Source organism: Pinus tabuliformis, chromosome J (assembly GCF_031772625.1).
Source record: "Pinus tabuliformis cultivar Carrire ecotype Pingquan chromosome J, CPIR1, whole genome shotgun sequence".
Classification (NCBI taxonomy): Eukaryota; Viridiplantae; Streptophyta; class Pinopsida; order Pinales; family Pinaceae; genus Pinus; species Pinus tabuliformis.
The window spans coordinates 510,568,660-510,596,457 of record NC_142295.1 but is presented as its reverse complement, the minus strand read 5'-3'; the positions used below and the strand labels follow the sequence as shown (position 1 = coordinate 510,596,457).

Genomic DNA, 27,798 nt, shown 5'->3' with positions numbered 1-27,798 from the left:
TTATTTTTCAATAAAACTTAAAAATTCTTTTAATCTACTAAAAAGATCATCCTTTCAAAATTCCTTTTATTTCTTTTAAAATGTAACGAAATAATTATCCCACTGCAAGTTCACAAATAATTTAAGATACATTTTAATTACCCACAGAAATTTTTACTGCCTTTCGAAAAAGACACCTGACAGTTACCAATGATAGAGCTATAGCTACGGATTTGTATTGGCCATGTAACCTATCATGCTGTCGAATTTTTTTGGGAAAATTGGTGATATTTGAAATGAAGTGAAGATTGAAGATAAAGATAGAAGAGGGAGTGAGTAGCAGGAAAGGAGGAGGGGCTGAAATTGAAATGACAAAGACAATTGCAGTGGCCATGCTTTCTTCCTTTCCCACTCAACTCTCTTATCATCATCATGGAACCTGCAATAACAATATTAGCAATACCAATCCTAATTCCGCCCTTAACTGCTTATGGAGAGGTTCTACTCTTTCAGTTGGATTCTCCTCATCTTCAGTGTTCCAGGTATTCTTCTGATTTTTACGCCTCTGCTGCTCCTTTTTTTTTTTTTTAGCTCAATACGTTGTCAATGTGAATCCCAAGAGTTGGTAAGGTAATTGTACATTAAATTAAGTCCCACCAATATCCCAACAGGGATTATGTATGTTCAACCAATACTCATGGAATCTAATTTGACATACCCAGATTTGGGATTCTGATGTAACGTTTAGTTGTAATACAGAAAGAAAAGTGTCTGGAGCTTATACGTTGCCCAACAAAGTGGGGACTTGTTAACAGGAGGAGAAGACATGGAAGTGATCTTGTAAGAGCAGAAATGTTTGGGCAGTTGACAACCAGCCTTGAAGCAGCCTGGTCCAAACTGAGGAAGCAAGGTGGGATTTTACGTACTTTAATTATAATACTTTTTATTTCTTACTTAGTAAGCACCTTTTGATTATATCAAGGGCAACTTCCTAAACACTATTATGTCAATGTAATTCCAGTAGGTATATGCTATGTCATTAGTCACATTCAGTGATATTAAAATTTACATTTAACATAATACCACGCGAGAATTGAGCTTTGCTCTGTCTTGTGGTTAATGGGTGACAATTCTTGTATCTGTTGTGACAATCTCTAATCTTGAGCAGCCATTTCATTCTGCTAAATTTGAGAGAGTCCTTTCTTTGGTGTCTGCATCTCATTTAGGATCTGGAGCTTACAGCATTGCCATTTTCTTTTTATTTCTTGTTCCAGATGTTTTGACCAAGGAGAACATGGCAGAGCCCATGCGGGATATCCGGAGAGCTCTTTTAGAAGCAGATGTAAGTTCATTATGGAATGGGTGTCTGTTTATGTCCTTTCCTATGTATCTCTAACATACATTCCATATATTGTGCCAATGAAAACAATGCGTTATAAACTCTCAAGTTCTTGTGCAGGTGAGTCTACCTGTTGTCCGAAGGTTCGTAAAGGTCGTTACTGAACAGGCCGTTGGTGTGGGTGTTGTTCCAGGAGTTAGGTCCGATCAACAATTAGTAAAGGTAACATTTTGGCTTGGATATGGTTACATTCCTCAAGTGATGATGTTCTAATTTAAATGAATGATTGTGGTTCATCATCCTTATGGTTTGATGTAGAGAGACAAATTTACTTTGGACCTCTGATTACCAGGAGGCACTCTACAGAGTCTACACCCATAATCAAAATGTTTGATTCTTGGGGGTCATAACTACCACACACAATTTATCCTCCAGCATAATTGTGAAGTTGTGCCAGGCACTTTCAGCTAGCCAGGGATCTCTGGTCCCTTCATATTATTACCTAAATCGGTAAAAGCTATATGACTACATCCAGGATATAAGCCACAGAGGGCTTACCGACTAGTGCAGATCTGTCTTAATCATGGATCTGTTATGTGTTGAGAGGTAAAAAAAAATCTCGAGGCGCCAATTTCATTATTTTCATTCCCACTTCTCGTATATAAATATTTGTTGTGAGGTTGTGGGTGTGAACTCATTGAGATTGGCACCTTGAGGCTGATATTGGCACTTAATTTTTTGATACTTTTCTGTGCATAATCGTTTTGGGGTTAAGATGAAGTAATGTTAACATCTTCATATGAGTTTTAGATCAGTCATCTTAAAAACATATAGAAACAATGTCTTGTCCCAAGTGTTACTCTGTCACACATGCAAAGTGTTGATGGATCCCTCTACCTGGCCTGTGGAATGTGCCTCTTGGGACAATTACACCATGTGAAGGGCACCGAGGAAAGAAATATCACGACACTAAATACCTTGGATGAGACAATTACACCTCAGTTTCCTTTTTATTCTAGGACATGCAATGTGAACTAGTTGCATGTATGGAGAAACTTGTTTTCCTATTAGACTGAAATGATTCTGAAATGCAGGTGGTGAGTGATGAGCTCGTGAAACTAATGGGAGGAGAGGTTGCAGAATTGGATTTTGCAAAAACTGGTCCTACTGTGATATTGATGGCGGGTCTACAGGGTGTTGGAAAGACGACAGCTTGTGCAAAGTTGGCTCTTTATCTCAAGAAGAAAGTATGAATTGAAAATACTTGGTATTGCAGCATTCTTTTGTTATTGAGATTATAATCCCAACCCATAAATTGGAAACTTGAATATGACTTTTGAGTACAGGGCAAGAGTTGTATGTTGGTTGCAGCCGATGTATATAGGCCTGCTGCTATTGACCAGCTTGTAATTCTCGGAAAGCAGGTCAGCTTGTGGATACGTTCAACATATAACGGGTTAACAATGAAATTTTTAGTTTAGTTGTCTTCTAAATTCTAATGCATTCCTTGCTACGCTGAGCAGTGAGATTCATTCTATTGCGTCATTGGTTTCAAACATTTTAAGGGTATTTTAAGTTTTTGTTGCATGTCTAGTTGACATTCTTCATGTCTTTGGTTTGTGTCTTCTAGGTGGAAGTCCCTGTGTACGAAGCAGGGACAAAAGTGACTCCAATGGAAATAGCAAAGCAGGGTTTGGAAGAGGCAAAGAAGAAGGGCATGGATGTGGTCATTGTGGACACTGCAGGAAGACTGCAGGTATTCTTCTTGTTTTACTTTAATCTGTTTGTAGATTATCTAAATCTGAAATCAACTAATGTGTTCCCCATTTAGAAGTCCGATATGCTTTACAAATTCTACTCCCAAGATTTTGGTTTCAGTCAAGCAAAGCACAGTCTTGTTTACCTCAGTTCTACCCGAATTATCCTCTGGAGACTGGTAAAAACAGGCATTTGAACACCCTTGAAAGTTGAAACAACCTAAACCAAGAATCTGAAAAATTGTAAGACGGACATCTCTCCTCAATGTTGTGGAGTGACTAGAGTGAATATTAATCAGTTCAAAAGTAAGAAACACTGTGGAACAAATCCAATATATATATATATATATATATATACAAGGGAAGATGCTGTGAAAATTCCGAAACTCGGAATCCTATTATAGCAACTGGAACTAATTCTCGTAATTGTTAATCTAAATTAACAATTTATCTACTGTTTGCTACAACAAACACTGAATTAATCACACTGCAACCTACACTAATTAAACTGCGGAAGAATAAACGCTGGAATAAATGCCAGCACACACACATAAATTTACATAGTTACTTTTGGACCAATGTCCCTGGAAAACCAAAGTTGGGAAAACCGGTGCAGCAGTGAGGGTTTTATTATTATGCAACAGTGAAATCTGAGTACATCTATGGATGCCCAACTGGCAATCCAAACAGCAAGAAAATATGAGTAAAATACTGAAGGGAATTACCCTTCTCCCACAGGCAATCTTTGGCTGGACTTTCCCTATCAAAACTCGGCCTCCTGGAGCATTGCGTCAGCCTTTGCGCTGCTCTGCGTAGCTGGCTGGATGGCTTGCTTTGGACTGAGCTCAGATGAAGTCGTTCTACCTCTGGAAGCTGAGAAAATCGTCTCTCCGACCCTCTGGGACTCCTTCCCGGCCTCTGGAATTGAGAACGAATTTTTCTCCTCACCAAATCGATCTGCCTGACTGAAGCACTGCGCAGTCCCTCAACGCTGCCTCTCTGGGATAATTCGACTCACTTGCTGCTGCCTCCCCGGATTTGGAAAATCTTTCCTCCAACTCACTGTCCCTGCTCCTCAATCACTGCTTCTATCTCACTGGCTCTCTCTCCGATAACTGATTGTTGCTACTTTGGAAACCGATTTGCTCATGAAATCGAACTGCTTAAGTGTTTTCTCCAAGCCCTATTGATTTCTTCTTATAAACTTCTGTTGAGAGTTCAATGGCCAAGATTAGACCTTAATCGATGGCTAGGATTAACTTGAAGTCGATCCGTGTGAGTTTCTAGAACATTCACACCTTAAATTAATTAATTCTGATTTCTAGAAACAATTTCTGGGTTTTGGAGATCTCATGCATTCTAGCCTCTCCACAAAATTTCAAGGCTAGAACACATCCGATGCTACAAAAATTAACAGATAAGACTCAAGGCTTTACTGATTTCAGCCTATGGAGATGCTCTGGAACTGTTACAACCAAGAGCCAGGTGTATGATAATTGAATTGGAGAACGGGCATATCTTGAAAAACATACAAAAATTATAGTCAGAAGCAGAGTGTATTAGAAAGAACATACAAAGAGATGTTAAAATTGGCAACTAGGGCCAAACTCCACATGGGTCATCTTATTTATGACAGCTGATATTTTTCTTGGATTCCTCTCTCCAAGACGTGTAGGATTGATCTAAAGATCATTCGATTCTGACATGTACAAATGAAGTTATGAATTTATTTTGATTATGGACAAATTGTCAAGGTCGGCCAGCAAACTCATGTAGGCTCAAAAGCCCAACAATGACGTCTATTCATCCTCAACGTTTGCCTATAAATACATGATGCCTCATCCTCATTTGGAGATCACTCATCTTCACACATCTCTCTCTCCTCCCCTGATTGGGTACGGATTTTTGGGCAACTTCTCTCTCCACACGTGCGAAGGGAAGGGCGGGGTTTTTTTTGTTTCAGTGTTGACTAGGTTTGACCGAAAATTTTAGAGGCTGTTTTTGCTGCGTTGACCAAGCGTTGCCCTGTTTTAGTGCGATTTTGGGTGGAGGAATTCTGTCCTAGCAAGCCACAGATCTGGGCACAAGAACCGAGGCAATCTGACCTCCTGTTTGACTAGCATTGACTGTACTAGCGCTGGCCGCAGGGTTGACTTTTGTTGACAAGTTTTGATTGGACTTTTTCGGACTGTTTTGGGCTTATTAGACTTGTTGTTGGAGGCCGAAGTTGACTGGGTTTGACCGAGCTAAATTGAGGAAGAAATATGCCTTGTTGACCAATGTTGACTTTTCTGGTTAGGGCTCTTTTGCTGCTGTTATAAATGATCAGAATTTGTAAATTGTACTATCTCTCTCTACTGAACTATTGAAGACTAAAATAAGATTTGATCAAGGGTTTCCCCACATTGGGGTTTATCCCTGGGTGGTGTCACATCTTGTGTCCTCTTGTCTTGGCTTATCTTTTGTTGGCTTGATGGGCCCTGACCCAGGTTCAAAGTTAGCTGCGCCAACCAACAAAACCCTGAATTGTTGGCCCTTTCGGCAACAACCCGCGTAGCGCAGGCTGCAGTCTCACGGTCAGTGGAAGCAGTAGTGGGGGATGTTAGAATCAGGTTTCTGCATCCAGAGGCTTGTGTGATGGGTTCCTGTGGCTTCTAGGGCTTAGCTCTGTCTTCGCGAACCCTAACCCTTCCGAAACAGTAAATTACAGTAATTCACCTAAACAACATCTATATCTTCGCGAAGGTCTTTAAACATTCATAACATCAACAATTCTTATTGATCTATTGATTTTGCGCATAAGATAAGCATTCATTCATATAAGTTGCAATACAAAGTGAAAATACATAAAGTTGCAGAAGTAAAAATAGATACACAGATGCATAATTAATGGATCAAAATTGTCTTTATTAGATGTATTCGTTCAAGTACAGACTCTTTTTCCCTGCGCACTCAGCTGCAGGGGCCCGTGCACTCAGCCTGTGGACTTACCAAGGTCTCTGCGCACTCAGCTGCAGGAGCCTTCCCCTTCGCCTAAGTACAGGAAACAGACTTTCCTGCCTTAACTTACTTGCCCAAAACAATGATCTTCTAGTTATGACTTATCTTCTAGACTCGCTATGACCCTTCTATATATATTCTTTGCTTTTACAATACCATGGTTCGCAGACCATGGGCGGGTCTCAAAACTTCTTATCTCCTAACAACCTAAGGGACTAAAGCCCCTTTGACTCTTATTATCTTCGCGCTCCGCCTCCTTAAATCACGAAGACTTTACATTTGTACAAAATGTAAGTACCAAAACTTGACCCCAGAGGACCCTATCCCAACATCTTCTACTGTTTATGTTTATGTTCTATCAACATTTTACTTACATGTTTATGTGATTGCTAAACTGAAATTGATATTGGGCTCATAAAGAAATTGAAGTAAAATTGCTCTAAAGCATAGAACATACCATTGTTGCCTAAAATTAACATGGTATTGAAGATGACGTGAAGACAAAGCCCAAGCAAGAGTGAAAGAGAAATCACCAAAGACATTTGGACAAAGACAAAAGACTCAATGGGTTACTCATCCTACTTCCCGGCTGAAGACAAGCTCCATGATAAATCTGACTATCATGGATGGAAGATGTCTTTTGATCTGACCTTGGAAGGAAAGGAAGTGATAGATTATGTGCAGGGTAAAACCCTTGAGCCTCCTTCAAATGCACCGGTTGTTGCGAAGACCAAGTACAATAAGGCTGAAGTCAAAGCGAAGAAGATTATCAGGGATTCCATTGACAAGCATCTGGTGGCCTATATCTCCAAATTGAAGACCTCCAAGGAGATATACGACAGGTTGGTCGACATGTTCAAGGTTAGTAATGCTAATCAAATTCTCTTTCTCAAGAATAAGTTGAAGGATATTAAGAAGGGCAAGGACGAGGACATTCAATCCTATTTCTTGAGGACTACTGAAATCAAGAATGATCTTCTCTCAATTGGAGAAGTCATTCCTGACAGGGAACTTACTCTCACCACCCTTGGAGGATGAGTGGTATGTATTTAGAACCACTATACTCAACAATGATCAAATTCCAGGGTTTGAAGAATTGATGTCAAGATGCATTCAAGAAGAAACAAGAATGGTGGAGCAAGAAATGCCTTCTAATAGAAGTAACCCCACTGCATTCTCCACTCATGCTAAGAAGAAGAACAATGCAAGTTCAAAGAAGCAAAGTCAAGGAAGACTGGGATTCAAAAATGGAAGGAAGGGAAGATGCTTTGTTTGCAATAAGTTTGGCCACTATGCAAGGGAGTGTCCTAATAGAAGGGATACACCTTGAGATGATGACTATCATAACAACTCTAGGGGCAACTTCAACAACAACCATCAAAGGAATGGCAAGTCCAATGGCAAGGGAAAAAGGACTACAGGACATCAAGGAAATGATTGACCCTCCAAGAAATCAAGGAACTCCAGGTATGATGAATCCAATGTTGTTAACAATAAGCAAAAAGAGTACTATCTTATATCGGCCCTCTCCACTGCCTCTCCTCCGGACACTTTGGGAAATTGGCTGATTGATAGTGGTGCCTCAAGGCACTTCACCAGATACAAGGAAGCCCTCTCTAATCTGATAGAAAAGGAGACAAACTTGGAGATCATCCTTGGAGACGATGCCACCTATCCCGTGAAGGGAGTAGGGAATGTTACCCTTCAATTGAATCAAGGTAACACTATTCATTTGCAAGAAGTACTATATGTACCCGATCTCAAGAAGAACCTGGTGTCCATTTCAGCAATGGAAGATAAAGGATTCAAGGTGGATTTTATCGATGGAAAGGTATGTGTTTGGAAAAGAAATTTCAAGGATGCTTTTACTCTTGGGTTCAGGGTTGACACTTTGTATCAAGTTGGAGGAAGTCCATTGGGAGCCATGTCTTGCAACACATCTCTACAATCTGAACTATGGCATTGGAGGTTCGCCCATATTCATTATAAGGCCCTACCCGATGTGAGACAGATGGTGACAGGTATGCCTGAATTCAAAGCAGAGCATGAAGGTGTATGTTCGGGATGTGCCGAAGGAAAACTTACAACGGGACCATTCCCCTCAAGTAATAGCAAGACCACAGACATTGCAATTGATCCACTCCGACATATCTAGTATGATGCCCGTAAACTCCTTGGGAGGATACTTATATTATCTCACCTTTGTGGATGATTATTCTCGCAAGACCTGGATCTACTTCTTGAAGAAGAAGGATGAAGTGTTCACCTGGTTCCAACATTTCAAAGCCTTGATCGAAAACCAATTCGAGAAGAAAATCAAGATATTGAGGACTGATAATGGGACCGAGTATGAATCCAATGAATTCCAAGATTATTGCAGAGAATCTGGCATTAAGAGGGAGACTACAACGCCATACACTCCTAAGTAGAATGATGTGGCTGAAAGGAAGGATCACTCTATTGTAGAAGCTGTCCGTGCCATGCTTCATGATCAAAGCCTTCCCAAATTTCTATGCGCTGAAGCTACAAATACCGTTGTGTATGTTCAAAACCGATGCCCTCATCAAGCATTGGACTCCAAGACTCCCGAAGAAATGTTCACTGGTAAGAAACCCGATGTCTCTCATTTTAGAATTTTTGGAAGCCCCATATATTTTCATGTGCCGAAAGAGAAAAGAAGCAAATTGGGTGCATCTAGGAAGAAAGGAATCTTTGTGGGCTATAGTGAAAATTCTAAGGGATATAGAATTTATGTGGCTGGTCAAAAGGAAGTTGAGATAAGTCATGATGTCACCTTCGACGAAGATATGGCCCTCAGGAAGATCAACAACCTTCCTATCCTAAGGAAGGACAAAGAAGCTGACACAGGAAATCAAGGTGAAAAAGAGGACGAAACGATGCCTGATGTTGATGAACCTATGGATCCTATTGATCCACTCCCTCATGAGCCTTCCTCCTCCAAGAGGAGACCCTCATGGATTAGGGAGACTCTCGAAGATGCTGAGAGGCACATTGCACCAAGGGGGACTTTCCGTGAAAGCAAGAAGTTGAACAGGTACCAAGGATATTTGACCGCCATGAGCACTATCATTCAAAATGAGCCTTCATCATTCGAAGAAGCCGTGAAGCAACAAGTATGGAAGGATGCTATGAATGAATAATACGAGTCAATTATGAAGAATGATGTCTGGGATGTGGTCCCTAGACCCCATGACAAATCAGTTGTCACTTCCAAGTGGCTCTACAAAATCAAGCATGGAGCTGATGGAAGTGCAGAAAAGTTCAAGGCTCGCTTTGTTGCTCGAGGCTTCTCTCAAAAGGAAGGTGTAGATTACAATGAGATATTTGCACCTATTGCCTGATACACCACCATCCGCTCGATCATAGCTCTTGTTGCCTCACAAGGATTGAACCTACATTAGATGGATGTCAAAACTGCCTTCTTGCATGGTTCAATCAAAGAGGAAGCCTATGTGGAACAACCCAAGGGGTTTGAAGTTCATGATCGGGAATCTCATGTATGCAGGTTGAAGAAAGTTCTCTATGGATTGAAGCAAGCACCCTGGGCTTGGTATGAGAGGATCGATAGCTATCTGATGAAGCTGGGATTCACTAGAAGTGAAGCCGATCTGAACCTTTACTTTAAGGTTGAAAATGATAAACCTCTCATTCTGGTACTTTATGTGGACGACCTCTTTTTGATAGGTGCAAACCCTCTCATTCACAAATGTAAGAGGGAGTTGGCTTCTGAATTTGAAATGAATGACCTAGGATCGATGCACTATTTCCTAGGGTTGGAGGTCTGGGAAAAGGCAGGTGAAATTTTCCTCTCTTAAGGAAAATATGTTGTGAAGATATTGGAAAGATTTGGGATGGTGGATTGCAAGCCTGTGACTACTCCGATGGAACTTAACTTTAAGAAGTTATGTGGTAGTGCTGCTGGACCTGAATTGGGAAATGCTTCTGAGTATTGTCAACTCATAGGAGCATTGATGTTCTTGGTGAACTCCCGTCTGGACATATGTTTTGCAGTTAACACATTGAGCCAGTACATGGTTGAGCCTCATCATATACATTGGATTGTTGCCAAGAATCTTCTGAGATATCTTCGGGGCACAATCACTCATGGAATGAGATACATTGCCGAAAATGTGAGGCTGCATGGTTATTTTGATGCTGATTGGACTAGTAGTGTGGTGGATTGCAAGAGCACTTCTGGATGCTGTTTTTCTTTGGGTTCTGCTTCGATATCCTGGATGAGTAGGAAGCAGAAATCGGTTGCCTTGAGCACCGCTGAGGCCGAATACATAGCTTCTAGTATGGCCTCCTATGAAGTTGTATGGTTGAGGAAGCTCTTCAGTGAGCTGTTTGGACATGTGTTGGATACCACCGTGATCCTCTGCGACAACCAGAGTGGGATCCGATTATCAGAGAATCCCGTGTTTCATGATCGCTCCAAGCATATAGATATCAGGTACCACTTTATCTGGGATATGATACAACGAGGAGCAATAAGGCTCCATCACATTGGGATTGATGAGTAGGTCGTCGATATTCTGACAAAGCCCCTGGGGAAGGTCAAATTCTTGGCCGACTGAGACCAACTTGGAATTGTGGAGAGACCCTCTTATGAGGGTCCTGTATGAGATGGATATTGAGCTTTGGGAGCTCCGGGGGGCTTGGGGTACTTCTTGGAGCAGTGAGCAACCATAGGGTGAGTGGTTCAACCTTCCCCTAGTGGTTTGCTATGTACAGGGTGAGTGGTTCATCCTTCCCCTGTGATACCCCTTGGCGACATGTGAGCAGGACGAGTGGTTCATCCTTCTCCTGCCAAGACATCCTACCCATGTAGTCTGGGACTCATGGGAAGTACCTCTCATCTGGCCAATGAGTAGGGAAATGAGAATAGGGACCATAGTACTACCGATGGACGCATCGTGTACTACTGTACTCCCTATGCTAGGATCAATGTTGCATGAAGCGGGGACGCGGAAGCGTCATTTTCCAAAAATCTAGGAAGCGAAGCGTCTTGGAAGCATCTACTATATATATATATATAGATATTATATTGTTTTTTTTGCATTTATATTAACAAAAAAACATCCAAAATACCAAATTAGTTATAGAAGACATGAAAACATGCATATTTTTACATAAATCAAGATAGATATGCCATTGTACATCAATGATTAATTATTCCAACATCAACCATCTACAATCTAGATTCCTCTTCTCTTGTTTAGCCTTTGCCTCTACTTCAATTCTATAGGGATTTTAGTCAACATTGCCTGATTTTGATCAAACAGCTTAATCCAAGCCTTATAATAAGGTAGAGAAAGCTTAACATGCCTGATCAATGATTTTGACTTGAGTGAAGGGTACATAATTGCTAAGGCCATGACAAAGGAATTCAAAAATCAATAACACCAACACTGGGGTACATATAGGGCTTGTCGCCGTTGATTAAATGCCAATCACATGCCCTCATACATGATATAATCCAATGAAACGCCACAATCCCATTGATCCTGAAAACTGTTAAGTCTGCTAAATTTTGAATGGGATATGAAATTCTATTTTCTCCATATGAAGTCTGATGAGGTTGGAACCACTCTCAAACATCCTGAGTCATTTCATGGTAATGTTAAAAATTTAAGTAAAAGGATGGAAATGAAAGATAAAGGAGAATGTCACTTTTACTTTAAGAATTTAACATTACCATTAGGGAGCATCTAGGAAGCGTCTAGGGAGCATCAAGGGGCACCTTGGGAGTATTCAGAAAGTGTAGTTCCTCATAGAACAGTTCGAAATTTCCAAAAACAAAAAAAGCCCCGCGGAACCGTCCACCTTCTCTCAGATCCGCTTGCGATCCGCAGTGGATACACGCCCGAACCTCCACAAATCCGCACCCGATCCTTTCCAGATCCGTGGATCGGGAAATAGGAATTGCGGATCGGGCAATATGAACTGTAGATCGGGCCCCCACGAATCCAATTTTGCAGGAATTGCCAAAAAAAGGAGGAACCGCGGATCCGATTTTCCGATCCGTGGTTCCGCCGAAGGATCGGTGGTGGATCCGTATGGGACGCAAATCTGCCTTTGGATCCTTGGGAGGGGGGACGGTTCCTGCAACACTGGCTAGGATGTCTGATATTGATCTGGGATCAATGGGAACTGACTTCGGGTTAGTAAGAGTGGTATGAGACACTTTCTTTTGATTGGGACTGACTTCGGGTCAGTAGAGAATGGTATGATACATTCTCGATCACTTCTTCTTGTTCATAGTTCAATAGAGCAGTGCATGGATGGCAAAGATAGTACAGATTGGCAGATGGATTAGCAGGTGGAGTTCTCCCTAGTTGAGAGGGAGTGTTAAAATTGACAACTAGGGCCAAACTCCACATGGGTCATCTTATTTATGACAACTCATATTTTTCTTGGATTCCTCTCTCCGAGAGGTGTAGGATTGATCTAAAGATCATCCGATTCTGACATGTACAAATGAAGTTATAAATTTATTTTGATTATGGACAAATTGTCAAGGTCGGCCAACAAACTCATGTAGGCTTAGAAGCCCAACTGTCATGTCTATTCATCCTCAACGTTTGCCTATAAATACATGATGCCTCATCCTCATTTGGACATCACTCATCTTCACACATCTCTCTCTCACTTGATTGGGTACGAATTTTTGGGCAGCTTCTCTCTCCACACGTGCGAAGGGAAGGAAGGGCTTTTTCTGTTTCAGTGTTGACCAGGTTTGACCGAAAATTTCAGAGGTTGTTTTTGGGCTGCGTTGACCAAGCATTGACCTGTTTTAGTGCGATTTTGGGTGGAGGAATTCTGTCCTAGCAGGCTGCAGATCTGGGCACAAGAACTGAGGCAATCTGACCTCCTGTTTGACCAGTGTTGACTGTACTAGGGCTGGCCACAGGGTTGACTTTTGTTGACTAGTTTTGACTGGACTTTTTCGGACTGTTTTGGGCTGATTAGACTTGCTGTTGGAGGCCAAAGTTGACTGGGTTTGACCGAGCTAAATTGAGGAAGAAATCTGCCCTGTTGACCAGTGTTGACTTTTCTGGTTAGGGCTCTTTTGCTGCTGTTATAAATTATCAGAATTTGTAAATTGTACTATCTCTCTCTACTGAACTATTGAAGACTAAAAGAAGATTTGATCAAGGGTTCCCCACATTGGGGTTTGTCCTTGGCTGGTGCCACATCTTGTGTCCTCTTGTCTTAGCTTGTCTTCTATTGTTTATGTTTATGTTCTATCAGCATTTTACTTACATGTTTATGTGATTGCTAAACTAAAATTGATATTGGGCTCATAAAGAAATTGAATTAAAATTGCTCTAAAGCATAGAGCATACCATTGTTGCCTAAAATTAACAAAAGAGCACTCAGCAAGGAAAGCAAAGACATATGTAATGAGTAAGTGCATCACATGAAAACAAGTCTCTGTCCATAGGCATTGTGTCAAAGGAGCCTGTTACCACCCGGAATTCCCACTTCCTCAAGGCATTATCACTTCACTTGATCTCTCTCACTTAGAAGTTAGTTCTTGCAAACTTCAAGGGCTATCCCTAATTGATCTAAGGTATTAACTCCAAGTCAGTAAATGATTATTTGTACCTTTAAATCAACAAAATATTATTGTTCTATTTGTAATCTGCAATTGAAGTGTAAAAACAACAATCTAAAAACTCTCTAAAACAATTTTAAATGCACAGAAAATGATGCTGAAAATTAACACTATGTTGGGATCTTCCCCTTGATTGAAGTTTCTAGGCCTCCCTCCATTTAAAGAGGTGGTTTCTCTGACGATAAGATAGATCCTCTTCTAGCAACTCCCAAATTGCTTGGTTTCGAATATCCAGAGAATAATATTGAAGAAAACATAGCTCCAAGGACTAGAGCTACTACTAGAAGGGGTGAGCATAGTCCATCTCCTACTAGACAACCTATATTTCCTGACACCAACCCTAACCCTACTCCTGATCCTAATCCCAATGGCAACATCCCCATGGCTAAGAGGTGGAATCTTGCATCCTTCAAACCCTTGAACTTTGCTAGCTTTCCTGGAGCCCCTCATCAATTACTTGAGAAACACCGTGAATGGCTGCCCAAGTTTGATGGAAGTGTTGTTGTATCTGCCAAAAAACATGTCAATAACTTCATTTGGGCCATATGTCCTAGAGATGTCGAAGAGGAGGATGTTGTCATGATGTTGTTTGCCATGGCATTTGAAGGGGATGCTAGGGATTGGTATGCTAGTTTACCTCAAGGAAGCATTGCTAATTTCGATAAATTTGAAGAATCTTTCAATAAGAGGTGGGCCTCTAATTTAGGTGGTGGTATGGCCCTTGAAACATTCTTTGGTATGGCTAAGACAGATAAAGAAAGTGCCAAGGAATATATCCAAATATTTGATAACCTTATGGAAATCCCTGATAGAATCAAACGTAATGATGCCATTATCCTAGAAAAAATTATCATATCTTCTTGTGGGCATTTGACGTATGCTCTTAGAGATAAAAAGCCCAAGAAGGAGTTCAAGACAGGGGAAATGGTTTTAGTTGACAAACATCCCATCCCTGTGAGGATTCATGGAAAAGTTGGTTTGGGTTACTTTTATATAGCTAGACTTGACTGTGAGCTTTGACCTGGTTTGGTTAATGCTAACCATATCACCCCTTTCTTGGACTTGTGATCTCATATGTTATGCATAGGATGCATTGCATGTTCTTTTTGCATTGCTAATATCATCATATCATGTTCTCATGCTAGATTAGATTGCATGTAGGTTAGAGTTGTATAGATTTACTTTTCCATATGGATTATTATTATTATGAAAAACATGGGCAATACAATACATCCAGTTCACGTGCTCCCAAACAGTTGTATTGTAATGTGCAAGTTACAGCTCTGTGGTACCAGGAGATTGTTGGAGTTCTCATGAGTTCCTTGTTCAAGTACATGGATCATGCGCTCTATGGTGAGCTCATATCCCAATCAGAGCTAGATGTTACTCTCCAAAAGTGGGTGACCCCTAGGATAATCTTTTCTCCTATTCATCTCTTTTAGTCGGCTGCCAGGAACCCCTTAGAGCCACTTTGTAGTTGATGCGACGTGCCATTCATATCTTCGCCACTTGCATCAGTCATATGTTTCCTCACCCATTTGTCAAGAGCACATGTTGGAAGGTGGGCTTTTGATCAAAAGGTACTTTATTTATTTTGAAATCGAGTGCTTATGCTTGGTTGTATTTGGCATTTTGACATGGATTATGGGGTAACTTGGAAGAAAGAAGGGTCTTGGTCATACTCTTGTTCTCTCACCTTAAATGGGGGTTAATTTTCAATCCTAGTCTAGTGGGACCTACTGTAATGGCCCATGGCTTTACGGAGGAGCACTACTTGGAAAGCCATGATTGAGATAGTGTAGCCCCATCTATCCCTATTCCATACTTACCACTTTCCATCTTACAGTATGAGCCCCTATTCCACCTCCCTTCTTTGGGTCAATTAACCATTGGTTCTCTAGGTTTTGGCATCCACACATCCTCATACTTGGGTAGGGCTTGGAAATACACTTTTGGAGATTGATGTAGCTAAATGAAAAAGAAAAAACATATGATGGCCACAAGAAAAACAAAATAAAAGTCAAAATGCAAAAAATGGTCGGGACTTACAAATTAGCATGTGCGCAAAATCCAAGCATGAGCTCTACCTTTGTCATATGGCCCTCACCTGGTTCCTAGGCCAATGTTGCCCCATATCATAGAAGAAAAGGAACCCTTGCATCTCCCTGTTGAGAAATCAAGGCTAGTAGAATTAGGGTTAGATTTCTCTTTCTTGATGATTACCTGTGAATTATATTGACTTCTTTTATATCTTTGTTATATTATCTTTCTTCAAGCAATTACCAAATAATACGTGTATGAAGATCACAAGAACAAGAGACACAAGATGTAGGCACTCTTCTAGGGCAAAACCCCTATCTAGGGGAAAGCCCAGTGAAACTTCTTCCTTTTGCAGTTAAGATGAGATAATCCAAGACTCTTCGATCTAGACACAAACCTCCTCCAACCACCAAGTCGACCTATCCTTCCCGCAACTTCGACCTAGATCTTCGACCTTACAACAACAACACTTTGACCCTTCTAGCAGTAAAACTTCGATCCAGCGACCGACCTAGTAACTTCGCATAAGAGAGAGAAAGAGATAGCCCAAAACCTTCGACTTGTATTTCGTCCTTCTTCACCTTGAACTTCACACTTTTCTGCACTTCCTTGAGATAGATCGAACTACTTGAGTTGATGTCTCCAAATGAAATCGAACTGCTTGTATATATAGGCTTTAGGTGAGGTCGAATTGCCCAGATTGAGGCTGACTTGATCTTCTTGAGGCCGACTTGGTGTGGAGGTGTCAAATACCTAATTTGACTCAATAATAAACCTTTTTACATGATTCAAAAGCCCAAGAAGGGTCTCTTTAAATGGCAATGACTGTAATGATTCAAAATAAATCCTAGAATTTCTCAATGGGGACTTTGACCTAAAACATGATGACCCAAGCATGAAACCCATGCTTTAATAAGTCATAATAATAATAAAAGTTTCTTTTTCATTTTTGACTCAAATATAAATATGAAGACGAAACTAGGTACATTCTTCAACAGTCCCTCTTAACTAGGGAGGTATTCATAAATCACACATGTATATACAAGTACAAGGAAGATCTCAAAACACAAGAACTACGAAGAACTTTGGCACACAAGGTGCCACAAACTAGATTCCTGACCAGGGCAATCTATTCGGTGTGGGACTAAGATGGACTAAAGCTTTCAGCCAGTCTAGGTACCAATACCGTTAGGCTTACATGCTAACCATCAACCTAGGGATCTAGGTGCGTATCCAAGGTCAGAGCTCCATGACCAATGCCACCCTCCCACTTCGGGATCTAGACATCAATACATATGTCGGCCAGATGTCCTCCCAGGCACTTTGTATCACACAAAATGCCTCCTCAAGTCTCTTCCACACATCTTTCATTAACGAAATCAGTAATATCAACCAAACCAAGCATGCTTCTCAAATACTCAAACTTCTTATTAGGAAGAGACTTTGTCAACACATCAACTACTTGTTCGTTAGTTGGAACATACTGTAGCTTCACGATCCCATCTTGTACCAAACTTCTAATATAGTGGTACTTATTGTTGATATGCTTCGTCCTTGCATGGAACATGGGATCTTCAGACATCTTAATGTTGCTTTGATTATCACAATTTATCACTGTAGGACTTAGAGGTTTTTCAAACAAATCTGACAGAAGCTTCCTTAACCATACAACCTCCTTTCCCACTTCACATGCAACCACATACTCAGCTTCAACACTACTTAAAGCAACATGATCTTGTTTTCTACTCATCCATGAAATCATCGTAGACCCCAAACTAAAACATCCACCAGTAGTGCTTCTTCCATCGGTCTCACTACCACCCCAATCAGAATCTGTAAAACCTGTCAGCTTGACTTCCTTGCTATCATACTTTAGGCAGTGATGAATAGTACCTTGTAGATATCTCAATATATGCTTGGCAACTATCCAATGATCATGACGAGGCTCCAACTGAAATTGACTAAGAATGTTCACAGCAAAACATATATCCGGTCTAGTGTTTACCAGATACATTAGAGAACCCACCAACTTTCGATAGGAGGTAGGATCTACGAGACTTGAGTCAGAGCTTCTTAACTTCTTGAGATTGGTGATCATGGGAGTAGTCATGGGCTTGGAATCCATCATACCGAATTTCTGCAACAACTTGATTATATACTTTCCTTGCCCCAAATAGATTTCCCTAGGTTTCTGCCATACTTCCAATCCTAGGTAATAATGCATTAGACCCAGATCCTTCATCTCAAATTCAACTGCTAACATCTTCTTGCATTCTTGTATCCTTCCTTTCCCACTTCACATGTAACCACATACTCACTTCACACTTCACATGCAACCACATACTCAGCTTCAACACTACTTAGAGCAACAGGATCTTGTTTTCTACTCATCCATGAAATCATCGTAGACCCCAAACTAAAACATCCACCAGTAGTGCTTCTTCCATCGGTCTCACTGCCACCCCAATCAGAATCTGTAAAACCTGTCAGCTTGACTTCCTTGCTATCATACTTTAGGTAGTGATGAATAGTACCTCGTAGATATCTCAATATATGCTTGGCAACTATCCAATGATCATGACGAGGCTCCAACTGAAATTGACTAAGAATTTTTACGGCAAAACATATATTCGGTCTAGTGTTTACCAGATACATTAGAGAACCCACCAACTTTTGATAGGAGGTAGGATCTACGAGACTTGAGTCGGAGCTTCTTAACTTCTTGAGATTGGTGATCATGGGAGTAGTCATGGGCTTGGAATCCATCATACCGAATTTCCGCAACAACTTGATTATATACTTTCCTTGCCCCAAATAGATTTCCCTAGGTTTCTGACAAACTTCCAATCCTAGGTAATAATGCATTAGACCCAGACCCTTCATCTCAAATTCAACTGCTAACATCTTCTTGCATTCTTGTATCCTTCGTTCAACACCTATAATAAATAGATCATCCACATATAGTAGAATAATGATTGGCTTATTATCACAACCTTGATATAGAGATTTGAATCAATAGAACTTTTGACGAACCCAATTCTTAGAAGTTATGCATCCATTCTTGCATACCATGCCCTAGGAGCTTGCTTCTTTTAGTTTTTGTAGCATCAGATGTGTTCTAGCCACGATATTTGGCGGAGAGGCTAGAATACATGTATTCTCCAATACCCAAAAATCATTTATGGAAATTCCACCTAGAGACGACTTAATTAGATTTATTAGTCAGTTTTTAATATTTCCCAAGTCTAAACTTAGGAAATATGATTAATTAATCAGAATTAATTAAGTCATGGTGAGAATGTTCTAGAAAAGTACATGGATCGATTTCTAGTTAATCCTAGCCATCGATTAAGATTTAATTGTGGCTGTTGAAGTCTCAATAGAGGATTATAAGAAGAAGTCGATGGGGCTTGGAGAAGACACACCAAATTAGTTGAGCATTCGATTTTGCTGGGAAATCGATCTCCAGAGTAGCAACATTCAGTTGCCGAAGGTGATTCAGTGAGATCAAAGCAGTGAGAGAGGGGCAGAGATAGTGAGCTCAGAGGAATCTTTTCCAGTTCTGGCAAGTACATTGCAGAGAGGCAGTGATTGCCACAGGGAGGGAGCGCAGAGCCCTCTGGGGAGATTTCTGTTTTGCTAGGGAGAAGGAGAAATTCTGAGCCAAAAGCTAGGTAGAGGGTCCGGAGGCAAAGAGTATCAGTTTCCCAGACAACAACTGACGAGACAGTGAGAGGAGACGCAGTTCCGAGCTTGTGGGACGCAGTAATTGCATAGGCTAACGCAGTGACTATGCAAAGGGAGCAAGGAGCAGCTCAATTCGAGCTGAGGTCAGTGTTGGATCGCTTGTGGAGTGAGAAATTTTTCTCACTAGTTATTATTGCCAGTTATTTCTTTGTTTGGATTGCTAGTTTAAGCATCCATAGATTGTACTTAGTTTTCACTACTGCATAATATCAAAACCCTCAGCTGCTGCATCGGTTTTCCCGAGTTGGGTTTTTCCAGGGACTTAGTCCAAAAATAACGGTGTCATATTGTGTGTGCGCATCTATTTCTTCTAGCGTTTTTTTTTTGTTGACTAGCAGAATTGGCAATGGCAGTGGTATCGTACTCGCGTTACATGGGGTCGAATCCCACCAGCTGCCACTATAACCTCTAGGAGGAACCGCCCAGCCCGCAAGAACGACCCTCGGGTAAGACAAGACTCGAACTCGTGACCTGCACAGCAGCACAGACGACTTAACAGATCGTCCGCTGGCCATGAGACCAAACCTCTGTGGGCTATTTCTTCTAGCATTTTTATTTCTTCCGCGGTATTTTATTTGTGAAGGTTGCAGTGTATTTAATTCGATATTTGCCGTAACACACAACAAGTAAATTGTTTAATTAAATTAATAATTAGAAGAATTAACATCAGTTGCTGCAATAGGATTTAGTTTTCGAATTTTCACATGGTATCAGAGCGCAAATTGTAAACTGGAGAGCTCAGTAGTAGAAGGGAAGAGAATTTCGTAGCTCTGCGTAGGCAGCTATTCAAAACCCTCAAAGGAGGTGCAATTTCTTGGTTAGAAGGGTCAATTTCTTGAGGAAAAATTGATTTCTCTGAGAGAGTGACAGAGAAATCGGATTTCTCTAGTTCGAGGATTACCAGAGGCAAAGGGAGCATCTGGTAGTTTTCTTGCAGAGCAGATCTCTAGCTAGACTCAGTGTTTTGAAGAAGTTGCTAGTGCAAATTAGCGTCAAGAGGAAGAAAGAGCACACACTGGGGGATCTTGCAAATCAATAGTTGTTGTGAGCAGATTTACTCACTCTAGCAGGGAGTTTGTAGAGCCTAGTAGTAGCTGAAGAAGAGAAGAGGAGGATTTCGACTTATTTTGTTGAGATGGCCACTGCCAGACTACGAGATCAGGACAGGTTGGACGGTGCTTCCAACTATGTCATTTGGAAGGCAAGGATGTCCTTCCTTCTAGATGAATATGGTCTGAAGCCATTCATAGATGCAGTGGTAGCTATCCCCACAGATGCAGATCAATTGAAGGAATACCGAAAGGAGATGGCGAGGGCAAAGAGGTTGATTCTTGACGGTGTTCGAGATCACATTGTATCACACATAGCGAGCCAGGGAACGACCAAGGAGATGTGGGATACACTTTCCACGCTATACCAAGGCACTTCCAAGTAGCGGAAGATGTACTTGGAGGAAAAGCTGAGATGCACCAAGATGCAGAAGGGGGAATGCATAGACCCCTACCTCACCAGGATTCAGGAGATCCGGGATCAGCTGTTGGAGCAGCACCTCAAGCCACAGAGCTAGTACGATTGGCACTCAACAGTGTCTTCGAGGAGTGGTAGGTATTTGTCCAAAGCATTTTGGGCAGAGAAACCTTGCCAAAGTGGGACAGGATGTGGGCCGATTTGCAGCAAGAGGAGTTGAGGCGAGACTTAGTGAAGAGCTCCATCAGTGGCAGCAGCAGCGGGTCAAAGCAGGTGAAGGAGGAGGAGAATGTGGCCCTCGCATCGAAGGGTCCTAGTCAAGGACAAGGGGAGCAACGAAAGAAGAAGAAGGACCTGTCAAAGGTCAAGTGCTTTAGATGTGGTGAGCTTGGCCACTACAACACCCAGTGTCCTCTCAGGAAGAAGGACAAGGAGGAGAAGCAGGACCAGCAGGCAACATCAACAGAGATCGATAGGCTTTCCTCCAGGCTGGAGGAAGACTTCGCCATGTTTGCTGACATACCCCCAGGAGTCAAATGGGGTGATTTGGTTTTGTAGCCCCAGAGTGCTACAGATGGGCAGGATTCTTGAGGAGGTCCACCTCTTGAATCAAAACCTTGCTACGGGAGCCCACAGTATTTCAGTAGCAGGATGGATCAGTGGCAGTAGATGCAGTCAAATGCCAGAGTGACAGATGCAGAGTCTAGTTGCATGTCAGATGCTGGGGAGCGCAGTGCAAAGTTGGCATAGTGCAGAGTCAGCAGCAACGCAGATGCCTCAGTGACAATGCAGATACTAGCAGTAGTCAGAGACTCGTTTGATAGATGTATCATACTGATCACAATTGATTCAGTATTTGGGATGCTTTTCAGTTGCAAATGTTGCAGTTGCCACAACAATAGATGGAGATAGAGTTGCAGTGTTGGCAACAGTTCAACAGAGTCAATAGCAGCACAAATGCAGCACATATCAGAGTTGCGCAGTAGTTGGAGGGCAGCAGTAGCCAGACATCAGCAGCGTGACAGAAGATGATGCAGATGCCAGAGACAAGGTGTTGTTTTAGTGGATTGCAGCACTAGAACGCATTCCTCGCTAAGAGGGAGCATTAGTTTTTGTAGCATCAGATGTGTTCTATCCACGAGATTTGGTGGAGAGGCTAAAATCCATGTATTCTCCAATACCCATAAATCTTTTCTGGAAATTCCACCTAGAGACGACTTAATTAGATTTATTAGTCAGTTTTTAATATTTCCTAAGTCTAAACTTAGGAAATATGATTAATTAATCAGAATTAATTAAGTCATGGTGATAATGTTCTAGAAAAGTACATGGATCGATTTCTAGTTAATCCTAGCCATTAATTAAGATTTAATCGTGGCCGTTGAAGCCTCAACGAAGGATTATAAGAAGTCGATGGGGCTTGGAGAAGATACACCAAATCAATTGAGCATTCGATTTTGCTGGGAAATCGATCTCCAGAGTAGCAACATTCAGTTGCCGGAGGTGATTCAGTGAGATCGAAGTAGTGAGAGAGGGGCAGAGATAGTGAGGTTGGAGGAAGATTTTCCAGTTCCAGCGAATACTTTGTGGAGAGGCAGCGCAAAGCCCTCTTGGGGAGATTTCCGTTTTGTTGGGGGGAAGGAAAAATTCTGAGCCAAAAGCTAGGTAGAGGGTTTGGAGGCAAAGAGTATCACTTTCCCAGACAACCGCTGATGAGATAGTGAGAGGAGACACAGTTTTGAGCTTGTGGGACACAGTAATTGCGTAGGCTGATGCAGTCATTGCGCAAAGGGAGCAAGGAGCAGCTTAATTCGAGCTGAGGTTAGTGTTGGAGTGAGAAATTTTTCTCACTAGTTATTATTGCCAGTTATTTCTCTGTTTGGATTGCTAGTTTAAGCATCCATAAATTGTACTTAGTTTGCACTAATACATAATATCAAAACCCTCAACTGCTACACTGATTTTCCCGAGTTGGGTTTTTCCGGGGACTTAGTCCAAAAATAATGGTGTCATATTGTGTGTGTGCATCTATTTCTTCTAGCATTTTTATTTCTTTCGCATTATTTTATTTGTGAAGTTGCAGTATATTTAATTCGATATTTGCCGTAGCACATAACAAGTAAATTGTTTAATTAAATTAAAAATTAGAAGAATTAACATCGGTTGCTGCAATAGGATTCTGGGTTTCCAAATTTTCACAGCTTCAAACCATACAGGGCCTTCTTGAGTCTACACACATGAGTATTTTTGCCATTTATTTCAATTCCTTCAGGTTGTTCAATATATGCTTCTTCATCCATGGTCCCATTCAGAAATGTTGTTTTCACAACCATTTGATGGATATTGCATCCCATTGTTGCAGCTAATGAGACCAAAGATCTTATAGTAGTATATCTTGCGGTAGGTGCAAAGGTTTCTTCATAGTCTATGCCTTCCCTTTGAGAGAAACCCCTAGCAACGCATCTGGCTTTGTACTTATCTATGCTTCCATCAACAACGTGTTTGATCTTGTAGATCCATTTGGAAGTGACAACCGATTTATCATTAGGTCTAGAAACAATTTTCCAAACCCCATTCTTCATGATGGATTGATATTCTTCCTGCATAGCTTTCTTCCATACTTCTTGATGAGCAACTTCCTCAAATGTAGTTGGTTTAGCTTCTATTAGCTTTGTCATCTATGCAACTTATCCAAAATATCTTTTTGGTCTTTTACTTTCTCTAAAGGTTCCTTTTGCAGCTCCATGTCCTTCGGCATCTTCAAGAGTAGCTTTTAACAAATTTGGCCTTTTCCTTGTGTCGGGTATGATCACAGGTTGAATAGGCTCACTTGGTCCTTCTTCTTCTTCTTCTTGATTTGTAGTAGGATTGTTGTGGTTCTCTTCTTCTTCAAATAGTGGTATGTTATCGTCATCAGAATCAATAGGAATATATTTGGATCTTTTGTAGTCATGATTCTCATCAAATATGACGTCCCTGCTTACTTTGATGTGTCTTCCTTCTTTGATGTAGATTCTATATGCCTTTGAAGAAAGATTGTAGCCAACAAAGATCCCTTTAATGCTTGTAGAATCTAGCTTCTTTTTTTTTTCCTTTGGAACATGGATATAGGCAGGACATCCAAAGATTCAAAGATGGTCCACACAAGGCTTCCTTCCTATGAATGCTTCTTCGGGTGTCATATTATTGAGGATTCTATGAGGACTTCTATTTTGAATATATACAACAGTCATTGCAACTTCTCCCCATAGAAATTTTGGAATGTCTTGATCAAAGATCATTGTTCGAATACATTCTTCAAGTGTTCTATTCTTCCTTTTTGCAACTCCATTTTGTTCGGGATTGTAGGGAACAATGAGCTCCCTCTTAATTCCTACTTCTTTGCAATATGCAATTATTTCTTTTGAAGTGTATTCTCCACCATTATCGGATCTTAAAGTCTTTATTCTTCTTTCGGTTAATGTCTCTACTTCAGACCTGAATTCCTTGAATTTTTCAAATACTTCATCCTTTGTTTTGAGTAGATAGAGCCATGTCTTTCTAGAGTGATCATCAATGAAGGTTACATAATAGAGATGACCTCCAAGTGATTTGTCAGACATAGGCCCACACACATCTGAATGGATAAGGTCCAATATTTCTTTAGACCTTGTTTCACTGCTTGTAAATGGTTTTCTTGTATTCTTTCCTAAGGCACATCCCTTGCATATTCCTTCATGATCTTCTTTAATATTGGGAATGCCATTTACCAATTTGTTGAGAGAGGGAATAACCTTGTAATGTAAATGACCATATCTTTTATGCCATAGTTCAATGGGATTGATTTCCATGTGAACTAGGGCTTGAGGAGATGGTGTCAATACTCTATATAAACTTCCTTCACAAATTCCAATGACTCTTATCGATGCTTGAATCTTTACCCCAAGTCAAAATCTTTCCATCTGCAAAAGCAACTCTATCACCTTTATCTTCTAAGCAAGAAATTGAAAGTAAATTCTTTTTCAAACCTGGAACATATAGTATATTGTTGAGATGTAGCTTTGCTCCATTGTCCAGCTTTAAAGAAGTTGATCCCAGGCCTTTAACAACATAGCTTTTGTTGTCTCCCAATTCCACTGCATGAGAAGATTGTTCTTTTGATAGAGTATGAAGTTGTTTGCTATCTCCTGTCATGTGCCTTGATGCTCCACTATCAATAATCCATGCATTGTCATCATTGAGTGAACTTGTGAGTGCAGCCAAAAACCCTTTGTCTTTGACTTTGTTGAATAAGTTGTAGATGACCCTTTTGATCCAACTTCCTGCAATTTTGAATCCCCTTTTCAAATATCTTATCATAGAGGGATTAGTCCTTTCTTTCAAGCCAATAGAGTGATCTCCAATCTTCCCTAACCTTAGCTCTGATACCATGTTGAGAAATCAAGGCTAGTAGAATTAGGGTTAGATTTCTCTTTCTTGATAATTACTTGTGAATTATATTGGCTTCTTTTATATCTTTGTTATATTATCTTTCATCAAGCAATTACCAAATTATATGTGTATGAAGATCACAAGAACAAGAGACACAAGATGTAGGCACTTTGCCAGGGAAAAACCCCTATCTAGGGGAAAGCCCAGTCAAACTTCTTCTTTTAGTAGTTAAGATGAGATAATCCAAGACTCTTTGACCTTCCTTTAGTAGTTAAGATGAGATAATCCAAGACTCTTTGACTTAGACACAAACCTCCAACCACCAAGTCAACCTCTCCTTCAGCAATTTCGACCTTGCAGCAACAACACTTCGACCCAACAAATCCAGAATTTCGACCTTCCAGCAGCAGAAACTTCGACCCAACACTTTTAGAACTTGGACCCTTCTAGTAGTAAAACTTCGATCCAACAATTGGCCCAATAACTTCGCATAAGAGAGAGAAAGAGATAACCCAAAACCTTCGACTTGTATTTCGTCCTTCACCTTGAACTTCACACTTTTTTGCACTTCCTTGAGATAGATCGAACTACTTGAATTGATGTCTCCAAATGAAATCTAATTGCTTGTATATGTAAACTTTGGGTGAGGTCAAATTGCCTAGATTGAGGCCGACTTGGTGTGGAGGTGTCAAATACCTAATTTGACTCAGTAATAAACCTTTTTACATGATTCAAAAGCCCAAGAAGGGTCTCTTTAAATGGAAATGGGTTTGGTCCTCCTATACGGGGTCCTAATCTTCTAGAGGGCTACATTAGCACATGTAGGGTGTGTGTTGAGAGCCATGGGTCTCCATAGCAGTAGACAACACTCCATGGATCCCCGAGGATGATCAAAGATGCTCGAGATACCCCCATTGGACGAGGATGATGCACCCGGTTCACCTTTGCCCAACCGACCCCAAAGATGTACATGCACTTGGCAGCTGACCCAGGACTTGTAGGATGATGTGGCATCCCCTACACCATCAGAGCCCTTACAAAGGATCTACAGGCATCTTCGACTCATTTGGAGACCCATGATGTTATTATTCTTCCCCCACATCCATTGGGAGCACCATAGGTTTATTATTTGGAGAACAAGGGGCCAACCCCTTGCCCACTGCTTTTGAGGGTCCTACTCTTCATTATGGCACGCATGGACCTCATTAGGCCCCTTAGAGGGTCCTACGACATGCATAGATTATTATTTGACCTCTTGAGAGGCTTATTCTTTCATTTATGAGCTAGTTTGGTGGGCTTGTCACTAAAAGTTAGATTATTAGAACATTATTTTATTTTTTGGGCTTATGTAGGCCAAGGAGGCTAATTCGAACTCCTCATTAGTGTCTAAATACAAGTGAGATGAGTTCATTATCTCATCATCACTTTGGATTGGATGTTTTCTCTCTGTTGAGAATTTCACACTTTTTCTATAGGATGAATTGGAGCTTTATGGATGAATTTTGATGTGCGGATATTGGTCTATCTTCTCTTGGAGCTTCTCTCTTGTCAATTGTGAATGGTTGGATATATTCTGTTACATGTAAGTACATGCTTTTAATGTTATTCTTGTTTACTTTGTCATATACATTGGACTGGGATTTTCATTATTCTTCTAGGGCTAATTGCTACATGCATTTATTGCTTAAAATTGTGGAATTTTGTCTCTATTATAGCATCTCTCAATGTATGGGCCATGTAATATGAACGAAATCTCCTAGGGGTAATTCTATCAAAGAATTTGACCTTGATAAGCCATTTCCTTTGCACATCGAAGTATAAAAGCTGCAAGATTGCTTCTCCTTGACCTAGAAGGCTAGCAAAGTGGTCTTGAGGCCTCCTTGACTAGGAATCAAGAAATTCTCCTCATATTCATCATAAACTCCATTCTCCCAAAGATTAAGGCATTGATCTACCAAGAGGTGGTCACCAAAAATCACATTCTTTCACCTTCTTTCAGGTCTAGCCAAGTTGGGGTACCTAGGGCATCAATTTCTTGACAAGATAGCCCTCTAAAAAGTTTGATCTCCTAGGGTCTCTTGCACTGGTGTTTCCTCAAGGTCTCCTCCAATTTTGAAGCCATTTCGACGGTGGAGTTGGGAGAAAAGCCAAGCCCTAGCTTTGGGATCAAACTTTGCCTTAGCATCCCCAAGGCTAGCACCTCATAGGATCAAATCAACACTTTCAAGTGAAAATCCTTTCTTTGATCCTTTCCCCACCTTGTCTAGGGTAAGCACATCATTGGTTTCCATACTCATTCCTCCTATCCTAGATCGGGTCCACCTTGTCCTGTGTGGTGATGGTCCCGCTGCTTTGAAAAGACAATTCTTCAAGAACCATCCGGGATACCAATCACAATAAATATTTTAGGGATTAGG

General features: G+C 40.9%; 1 protein-coding gene across 2 annotated transcripts in view; it reads left to right on the top strand.

Annotated features, from left to right (window-relative positions):
- Positions 1–226: 226 nt before the first annotated feature.
- The window catches only part of CPSRP54 (chloroplast signal recognition particle 54 kDa subunit), a 295,675-nt gene continuing 268,103 nt past the window's right edge, over positions 227–27,798 (top strand). The window contains exons 1-7 of one of the 2 annotated variants that reach the window (XM_089378034.1): positions 227–521; positions 739–889; positions 1,254–1,321; positions 1,439–1,540; positions 2,413–2,565; positions 2,665–2,742; positions 2,949–3,074. In XM_089378034.1, coding sequence (XP_089234160.1) covers positions 348–521; positions 739–889; positions 1,254–1,321; positions 1,439–1,540; positions 2,413–2,565; positions 2,665–2,742; positions 2,949–3,074 — 852 coding nt within the window. In that variant the 5' untranslated portion in view covers positions 227–347. The remainder of the gene's footprint in view (positions 522–738; positions 890–1,253; positions 1,322–1,438; positions 1,541–2,412; positions 2,566–2,664; positions 2,743–2,948; positions 3,075–27,798) is intronic. The other variant, XM_089378033.1, reaches the window with a different exon arrangement.